At 32.7% G+C, this 10154-nt stretch overlaps 1 protein-coding gene, 1 long non-coding RNA gene and 2 other non-coding genes across 5 annotated transcripts; 1 reads left to right on the top strand and 3 right to left on the bottom strand.

Annotated features, from left to right (window-relative positions):
• Positions 1-280: 280 nt before the first annotated feature.
• TRNAK-CUU (transfer RNA lysine (anticodon CUU)) lies at positions 281-353 on the bottom strand. The gene has a single exon. It is a non-coding gene; the product is annotated as a tRNA-Lys (tRNA).
• Positions 354-462: 109 nt separating this feature from the next.
• On the bottom strand, positions 463-4719 carry LOC130989685 (uncharacterized). Of its 2 annotated transcripts, none has more exons than XR_009090718.1 (4): positions 4602-4719; positions 3981-4116; positions 1035-3173; positions 463-803 (listed from the first exon to the last, which is right to left on the bottom strand). It is a non-coding gene; the product is annotated as an uncharacterized LOC130989685 (long non-coding RNA). The 2 variants fall into 2 exon arrangements; XR_009090719.1 differs by having other exon boundaries at positions 3981-4141; positions 4602-4704.
• A 2029-nt stretch (positions 4720-6748) lies between these two features.
• TRNAK-CUU (transfer RNA lysine (anticodon CUU)) lies at positions 6749-6821 on the bottom strand. The gene has a single exon. It is a non-coding gene; the product is annotated as a tRNA-Lys (tRNA).
• A 1269-nt stretch (positions 6822-8090) lies between these two features.
• LOC130989684 (uncharacterized) lies at positions 8091-9121 on the top strand. The gene is made up of 2 exons (XM_057913745.1): positions 8091-8529; positions 8784-9121. Exons 1-2 carry the CDS (start codon positions 8223-8225, stop codon positions 8873-8875), a joined length of 399 nt encoding a protein of 132 aa, XP_057769728.1. The 5' UTR covers positions 8091-8222; the 3' UTR covers positions 8876-9121.
• The last annotated feature ends 1033 nt before the right edge of the window (positions 9122-10154 follow it).

The raw sequence follows: 10154 nt of genomic DNA, 5'->3' as shown, positions 1-10154 counted from the left end.
TTGGCCTGGGAAGTTATCATTTCTAGGAAGCAATTTGCTGTTGGTTCTTTTTTGGATATTTTATCTTTCTTTTTCTCTAATACAAATGCAAGTTGATACAATTAACTCAAAGTCCAAGTCACACACAATCTTACCAACTTTGTTCTTGAATTTCCATGCTTGTACAAGTATAATAAATGAGATTAGCAGTAGGTAAAAGAGGTCGGTTATTGTGCTTACGTCGTCGTTTAGATTAAGGAAGTGGCAGAAGCAAAATTTCGTATAAATTTTAAAAAACAAACGCCCACCGTGGGGCTCGAACCCACGACCACAAGGTTAAGAGCCTTGCGCTCTACCAACTGAGCTAGACGGGCTTATGTCATGAGCTTTTCCTAAACCTTATTTCACAACAGTTTTTTCCATATAGAAACAGCAAAGATTGTAAAATGTTTCTCATTCTGTCATTTAAATAGGCTGACTTCGAATAAGAAAAATGAACATTATTATTCAGAGAAAACTTCATTAAATATATGGTTACTACGTTGGCTACCTCATACCCATCACAAGAGTTAGTTAGATCAATTAGGACAAAAAAATAGTACTAGTAAAACTTTTAATTCTCTTCATTACTAATAAAGAAATGTGACTCTTCATGTTAAATGAAAGATGTCTCTACTTATCAGACAAATATGTGATCTTTTATACCTCCTTGAAGACAAAGTTCTTTCTCCTGCTTATTCCTGGAAGCGTTGCTGCTTGCAAATGAATTCTGCTAGAGGGCATTGCCATTATACCAAACAGCAACATAGTGAGCCCAAAATTCCCTGAAGGAATAGTTAAATAGCAATTCAAAATTGAGATACTTAAAAAAACTAGAGAAAACGAGATGTGCACGTACACGTGTTACAACAAAGACCATTTTGAAGTTTTTATATTTACAGTAATAAGTAACAAATGGAAAAACTTTCAAGACACTAATGACTAGCAATGAATGGCAACTATCACAAGAATCATCAATTTTGTTGCAAAACTAGAGCTCAAGAGCTATTTCTTACCAAAACGATTCACTGTATTAAACTGTCCTAGGGATCATCAATCCACTAGTGATGGTTTTGCACCATGAGCGTCGTGTTAAAAGGCTTTGTGGTCGTCTAGCAAGCCAGCAGGCAGCAGCTGCATAGTTTAGGTCTGGTGTATTCTCATCACCAATGCAAGAACAAGGAGAGCATAGAAGAAGAAACTGAAGCTGCACATAGGTAATAGATTTATTCTGCAACTAAAGGGAAGGTGTGCGACTAAATATCAAAAGATAAACATACAGTGCATAATGGGGCAATCAAGCCACACCTGTGACTTTCTGCTCTACTATCCTAAATAGAACAATAGCAATATGAAATTCTAGGTTACATTGGAGGCGACAATGCCTCAAGGTGATCAGGTACGGCATTTGTGAGATCAGGTTTAGACATTGAGAGCTATTCCCGAAGTCAGTGTTACTAATCTTTTTCACGGCCACGTGATCAAGGCATAGGCATTGCTAAGAATCAATGCTTCAACCTCAATTACCTTTTACAGCTTCAGCTTCTGAGTGTTTACACATTGAGTAGAGAGTTAAAAAAGGTTAAGTAATTTTCACAACTATTAAAGCCCAATTATGTCCTGTGAGACATAAAATAACCTAAACATTAGGATCTATACATGTTATATGATCCGGCAAATTCATACGAGTTTAGTTAAACTCGTACATGAAAGGCAAATCCTAAGCAATTCCCTTCAGCTTGCTATTCACTTTGAAGTTACTTAATAAGGACGATATATACCCATTATATGCTTTAATAGCTGTCTGAGTTTAGCAAGCAAAACTTGCAATTCACATATATATACGAGGATATGAAACATAGATATAACACAGGATCATAAACTATAATAAGATATTTTTATGTTATGACATGAAAGACATAATATACACCATAAGAAAATTGTGTTATTTGTTGAGAATTGAGATATAATGAGGTCAGACTGCTTTCGCAGAAAGGGTGCCGGATTTAAGGTCGAAAGGCTGTATCTGTGAAAGGGAAAGTGAAGGTACATAGAAAAAAAATAGACACAAGCACGTTGTATTCAATTAATTTTCATAATCCAATGAAAATCTGTCAACGCGAAAATCTTATCTCTAATGGAAGACTGCATAGTCACATAGCGGGCATGCTTTTATTGATCTTTTCCTCTTTACTAGCCCGATAACCCTTTTTATCGGCGCACATCTATAAAATCTTGTAATCATATTAATATTTACATGCCAAGGATTACAGTAACCAAAATAAGATGCTTTCAAATATACACAGTAAAGTATTAACATTTTTAAGTATAAATATAAGCTTATAGCACAGGAACAATGCACAAACTGAGAGCATAGAAGAAAAGAGAAGGACACAGTCAACAAACAGCAATGGAGCAATCAAGAGCAGAAGCCCAGCAACCACAGACCCCCTTGGAATGCCCTCGATGTGGTTCTCTAGATACTAGATTTCGCTACTTCAACAACAATAGCCTCACACAGCCCCGATTCCATTGCAGGACTTGCAAAAGACAGTGGACTGTCGGGGGCAGATTGAGGCTTATCCCAGTTGGAGGCAACACTAGGAATGGCAAGTCATCCAAAGCCTCATCTTCAAAAGGTGGCGATTCAAGATCTCAACCCACAAAGCCGCTGCCATCATCAGGGGAAGGACACCAACAGCACCTGACACTGATGATGGCAATGGTTTCTCAAAATTTTGATACAACCTTGTTCCAACCAGTCACAAACATGCCTGCAGCCATATCTTCACCAAACTATTTCAGTAATCAGATCTCTTGTTTGGATGCCACGAGGACTTTGATGCAACAAGTTGATAATCAACATCCCAGTGCTATAAATCTATGCAGTAGTGCTGGTACCAATATGTCAATTCCGCAAGAACGGAATGTTCAAACCACGGCACCAGATAAGGCTCTATCACAACAAAATTCCATAACTTTCGAGCCTTACCAAACTCATACTGAGGCCACAAATGCACCTCCATCTCACTTGTGCATCAATGGTGTTGTCCAACCTGCCTGGTCTATGAATTTGCTGCCCCAAGATATAGCATATGATGCCAGCTTCACTATAACAAATGCTTGTATACCGAACAACTTGAGTGGCGACACAACTGATACAGAAGATACCACTTATGTGAATGTAGATGAATGGCTAAATTTTCAAGAGTGTGATCCATCATAGGTAATCAACGCAGCCATCTTTTCATCCTATCAAGGACGGTTTCACAATTTTTGTTCCCATAATTAGAGTAGATAGAATCTGTTGAATTTTATCTTCTGATTTCGCAATTAATCTTTGCATCATTTGATCTTTAATTTTCTAGGGTATGCAGAAATGATGCGTGTTCAACTTATAAGTTTTGGTTTGCCATAGCTTTGTCTTTTAGATTTAGTGATACAAAATGTATCCAAATGAAGGTTACTTGATTTCATACAAAGAATTTTGGGCAAAAAAATTGTATGTAACCCAGAAATTACCGGTGATACTCATGACATGTGAGAGGAACATCACATCTAAGCTTCAGGCCTACTAACAGACTATTATTTAAAACTAGCCTATTCCCCCCCCCCCCAGCTCCTCATTATGACACTAGCCAGCAATATGATCAAGAGCACCATCTTGATCATTCCGTTTAAGTACTTGCCTAAAGTTAAAAGATCACATAAATTATTGAGATTAAGGAAAGTCTTAACATCTTGACATCTGTCTCTCTAGCTTTTCTTCCTTTAAGGGAAATTATAATAGCACGTACAGATGGAGATCATAATTTGCGACATTTTAATCATTAGCAACTGCATCACTCTCTCACTCAGATGAATGTAGCATTCCTTATCTTCCAGAAAGTGATGTAAACATAATAAAAATTTGCAAGAATACTATGTATAGAATCATTACTGATTAGAAACTTGGAGCTAACCAGCTGAGAAGTCGAGCCAAAGACATCGTTTGCTGCTTCTGCATATGATATGAAGGATCAGCTTTTCTCTTTTCTATCTCATGCATTACTATATTGCAGTTAACCTGCCTGCATAGTGCATACCATGGATTCCATCCTAACAAAAATGCACTGAGCATTCCCTATAATTTGACATAAATCTCTTAGAAAACCAGACGTCAAGAACTGCCACGTCGAGCGCAAAGCCAAACATTTTGGGCTTTTAGCCAGTTACACAATCTTCTTCATAGCCCTAAGTAGTAAGTAATCAATGAACTTATCTAAATTCAATCATGACCGATGGTTAAAAACTGCGATTTCACTTAAGATTCAAGTTAATCCAAGGATAAACAAATCAGAAAACAGATGCTAAAATCCACATGTCTTATCAAATTCTACCTTTGACAAACAATCAACATATATAACCAATTACGTAGAATTCAATGTGCTTTATTCAATTCTCAAGATACACTACGATATGATGGTTGAAATGTCGTAATTGACCCCCGATTGCAATGGAATCATTTATGACAAGGCAAATTCAAATCAATCGAAGTTTGGGGATTAAGAAATCTCTGATCTTTAAAAGGAAGGATGACAAACCTGAAAGTGGGAACTCCGGTGAAATTCAATCCGTTAACTGCGAGCCAACGGTAATGTCTTGAGGCCGGTTTCGATGTCTTGAGGCTCCCGAAATCAATTTTTATTAAATATTCTTTCTGAAATAAACATATTAATTGCCTATTGATTTGAAATACTATCATCGATTTTTTTATTTTATTTTTAAATTACTATCATCGAATTTTAATTTTACGCATATCTAGCAATATGTACGGAAAATATTTTTATATTTATATAAAAATGGTATAAATTTAATTATCATATTTATAAAAATTTAATCTTTAAATAAATACTCCCTCCGTCTCAATAATGAAGACACGCTTCATTTGGGCACGCAGATAAAGAGAGGTAGTTTATGTGTTAAAGTATTGTGGCCCACCTCTATTAATGTATTTGATTAATGAATTGATTAGGAGTTGTATTTACTTTTATTTTAAAAACATTCTGGAATATAAATATTTAAATTAATAAAATTTGAATTTTTTAATTAATTAAATATTTTTTTTAATTTACTATTATGCGATTTTTTTTATTCTTCCACTGTCAATAATTGGAAGCCAAATTCAATGTGATTCTAAAATGAAAGCTAGATTCAGTTGCCTTGAATGCTGGAATTAAAATGAAACCCAAAAAGAACTCACATCTGAAATTGAAATCTGAAACTCAAATTGAACTCAAATTTGAAATCGAAACTCAAATTGAAATCAAAATCGATCTGAAAAATTGAAACTCAAATTGAAATCAAAATCGAAACACAGATCAGCTCGAAAATCTAAAATTGAAACACAAATCTGAAATCAAAAATCTGCATAAACCTCCCGGATTTGGATCGAGTCGCTTTGGATCTAAAATCAAAAGTTTTTGGATCTGAAATCAAAATCTCACGCCACGCTACCAGTGGTGAGGGCGCGGCGTCAGTGGTGGCTCGTTGCTGCTGTTCTTCCGGCGCCGAGAGAGAGAGGGCGAGACAGAGGCGAGACCGGTGGCGCCGAGAGAGAGAGAGGGTGAGACAAAGGCGAGACAAGGGACACTTGCGGAGGTCCGGTTGATGTTCGTCGGAGTTCTGTGAGGGAAATGAGATAAGGGATTTGACCGTTTGAAGGAGAATCAGAGAGAAAGAGGGAGGGGCTAGGGCTCGGCAGGGCAGCGGCGGTGATGAGGGAGAGAGGGCACTATGAGGGTGGATACCGCCGGCAAGGCAGTGGCGGCGCTGTGGTCAGGGCGGCGGCGACGACGGCGCCAAGAGAGCCGAGAGAGAGAGGATGAGTGAGAATATTCAAGAGAGGGAGAACGGATTTAGGGTTTTATTAGACGTTTATACCTTAATTAGTGATAAATTAATTAATGATTGTTAAGCCCTAATTCCTTATTTAGAAGTGTGTCTTTATTATTAGGACAATCCAATAAGGAAAGTGTGTCTTTATTATTGGGACGGCGGGAGTATAACTGATACATTTTAAATCAAATATTTACATACTGAAATATATCAAATTAAAGCTCTTGTCGTGATTTTTAATTTAATATGTATATTAAAAATTTTATAATTAATCGAATTTCACAATTTTAGGAAGAAATAGTAAAACAAAAAATAAGAAGATAAAGAAAAAATATAATTTAATAATGAAACTTTGGAAATAGTGAATAGGTTTTGATTGGAATAAAAAAGGTGATGAAGTAAAATATCTAAACAATATCTTATATTTTGTCTTTATAAATAGAAGGGTAAACATCACTTTAAACCCCAAACTATTTTCGCACTATCAATTATATTTTGAATTATTAAAAATAATTTTTAAAATTTTGAACACTCAATTTTGTATCAATTATATTCTTTATTTATTTTTCAGTATATAATTACATCGTTTTATATAATATAGATCAAAAAAGAATAATTTTAAATAGATCGTGGCATCCAGTGAACTATGTCAAATTTTTGAAACCAAAAAAATAAACGAATAGTACAATTAATATAAAATTAATAGTTCAAGATTAAAAAAATCATTTTCAACCATTTAAAATAAAAATGTGAATTGACCAAAAAAAATATGTGAAGAAACAAAAAAATCGCCCACGTGAATAGGTACTGATAAAGATATAGCGGAAAAAAAAATGCGAAGAAACAATAAAATCGCCCACCGTGGGGCTCGAACCCACGACCACAAGGTTAAGAGCCTTGCGCTCTACCAACTGAGCTAGACGGGCTTTGATGTCTATATGATTGTACATTAACTATAACTTTTGAAACATTATTGAACATTCTGCAATATTATTGATGTTCAAAAAAGTTTTGAGATATAATTCCCATATGAGAGCAAAATTTGACAAAAAATACTATCTCTGTTCTAACGTTAATGTTGACTAGGAATTAGAAATTAAACAATCTGTTTAAAAAAATATTTTATGCCTGCAGAATAATGTGGAAAATAAAGAAAAGGTTGCAGGCTTTCTGAAAGCTTTGTTGCCAACGTCTTAAATTTTATTTTTGGTGAGTAGGATCCATATTATCATTATCAACATTTTTTTTTTTCATATTTCAAGTTAAAAAATAAAACATTTAGATGTCTCTTGATTATCTTCGTCTTAGTTTAGTCTCCGAATAGTGTCACGTAATCTATATCTATATAATATATAAAAGAGCAGTATAACGGCTACTTTTTCCCATCAAAATTTATCTCTCCTCACTTTTTTTTTTTTTGATTCTCTTTTAAAAATCATAAACTTTGATTCATAAAAAAATATTCAATATGAATGTTAAATTAAAGATGATGACAAGATCTTTAATTTGATGTAAAAATTATATAAAATAAATTTAAAATAAATAAGTTATTAGTATCATTTAAAGTCACAAAATTATTTTTTTCTCTCTTCTCTCTCATTCATCCTCCTCTCTCTCCTATCTTCTTTCTTTAAATGCTACGGTTCTTCATTTTATTTTATTTTTAGAAAGTATTTTTAATATTTTTTATTTATATTTTTTTCTATTATAAAAATTTAAGGCAACTAAAAAGATTAAACTTATATTTGTTCATTTTTATCAATTATAAATAATTAATTGGTAGTTCAAAAATTGAAAATTCAAATGTTTTCAAATTCATGTGTTTATTGAGATTATGTTGTTCATAACTTAGATTTTTTTATTGAGATTTATGTTTGCATTTATTTATATTTAAATTATATTTAATATATGTTTTTATTTATTTAAAATATCATTCAATTTCAACATTGATCGTGCATCGCACGAGCGGGCATGCTAGTATTAATATTATTTTATAAATCTTCGTCTCTCGATCGTTTTGATGAATTTAATCACAGTTACATTAACTTTTTACTAAATTTGCTCATAATAGTTATAGAACTTATAGTTAAATATATAGGGTGGGGATCTATAAAGAATCCCCTTAGTCTAAAGATTAAAGAATAAATCCTAACCACTGATTTAGTGGTGATGAACGGTTAGATTTGTAAGTTTTAATAATTTTAAAATTTGAAATATTTACCTTTTTATTGCTGGAAAATTCGTTCAAGGGCAATACTGTATTTGACATTTATTCAGAAACTCTCATTCCTAAATTTACTCCCTTAATTATTGGTTTCTACTCACCCATGAACCACCCACCATTTTTTAGTTCATTCACGAAAACCTACACACACCAGCACATACAGTTACACACATGCACAGGGCGCCGCTCCCTCTTTTCGGAGAAGATGGACGCCGCCGCCAGGTTCATCGCCTTCACTCTGCCGCCACAGGACGATCACCGCCGCCGTGCCCTAGCCACCTCTCTATCTCTCTCAGACACACACACACACACACACATTGTGAAAAGCAGCAGTAAGTTTCTGCAGATTGACAAAGAGATTGAAGTTTCATCAGTATTTCTGCATAATCATCCTTCATTTCTGCGTAAAGGTAAATTCGAAGATTTCGCATTTGTAAGTTTCATTCGTTATTCGAAACAAAACACAACTTTGAAGTGGCTTGGAAATACAGTGAGTCCCGATCTGTAATTCCTATGATTTTTACTGATTTTCTGAACTTCTTCTACATAATAGTGTATTCTTCGAACAAAACAAGAGAAAGCAATTGTTTATATTAAATATGAAATCGAATTTTTGTGTGTGTTGCTCTGTTCTGCATTTTCCTCATTTTCGCCCAAACAATAGATGCATTTTCAGAGGATGGAGTGAAAGATAAGATGGTGGTGGCGAAGAAGGTGCTGCAAGGATCGGCGCCGCCGAGCTGCGTGCGGCGGTGATTTTGATTAAGAGAGCCCCTGGTTATGCTTTCATTGATTTTGATTTGTTGCTTGTATCAGAAATGAATCTTGCGATGGCGAAAGATGTAAATGAGAGCAATTGTGTAATTGATTTTTTTTATTTGTTTTAGTGAATTATGATATTGATGTTCTTGTATATCATTTGTATTTGTTCAAAAAATTTGAATTGTTATTCACATCTTGTAGTGACATATTCATTTAATATGAATAATGGATTGCTTTAAATTATTGTAGATTTGCATAACATTTGTTTGTATTTAGAAGATTTATATTGTTTTTCGACATCTCATAATGATATATTCATTAAATATGATCGTGTATTTGCTTACAGATTGGAAACTAATTCTTATCTTATTCATTGAATTATTGACTTTGTTCGTTATTGTTGTATATTCTATTCGGATATCAAATCATATTTTAAATTGTATTAGTTAATTTATTCAGTTTCTTGTTTTACTTATTCAATTAATAACACAATGGTATTTGATGAATTTTCAATATTATTCACTATAATTTTAGTGAATAATACAATTAGCTTATGTGTTATTCAGTATATATTGTAATTTATTTGTTAAATTTATATATTTATTCAGTATAATTTATAATTGTATTTGCAAAATTTATTATAAATCATTTTGCACCAAAAAATATATATATTATTATCAGGATATTATTTCATTTTATAATATTAATCTTATTGAATGGATCTGTATTAACATATGACATTTATAAACTGAATAAACTTTTAATGTTTGAGAATAAAGTGAAAAATATACTACTAAATATGTTACAAAATATGAAATACAAATTCTGCTGAATGGACATTTAACTGATCTGAATAATATAACATATTGCATTTATAAACTGAATAAACTTTCAAGTTATGCGAATAATGTGAACAATCTACTGAATATGTTTCAAAACGTGAACTAAACTGAAATAATAATAGTATAATTTATAGAAAAATGATACAGAAAAATGATTAAACTAAATGATTTTAAAAATATATTTTGAACAAGCGTAAAAAAGTTACGAATATCTAAATAAAATTATCGATTTTTACTTATTGACATAAAATATTTAACATAAAAAATTTCGAATAAACGCGATAAAATTTCGAACATCTACATAAAATATTTGCATTTTTTTTCTAACATATAGAATTTAATAAAAAAAAATTCGAACAAGCATAATAAAATTACAAACATCTAAATAAAATATTGAAATTTTCCTTATTGACATAAATATTTGAAATAAA

The sequence above is a fragment of the Salvia miltiorrhiza genome, chromosome 6 (genome assembly GCF_028751815.1).
Source record: "Salvia miltiorrhiza cultivar Shanhuang (shh) chromosome 6, IMPLAD_Smil_shh, whole genome shotgun sequence".
NCBI classification, from domain to species: domain Eukaryota; kingdom Viridiplantae; phylum Streptophyta; class Magnoliopsida; order Lamiales; family Lamiaceae; genus Salvia; species Salvia miltiorrhiza.
Note: the sequence above shows the minus strand (reverse complement) of the source record. Positions and strands in the feature narration are given on the sequence as shown.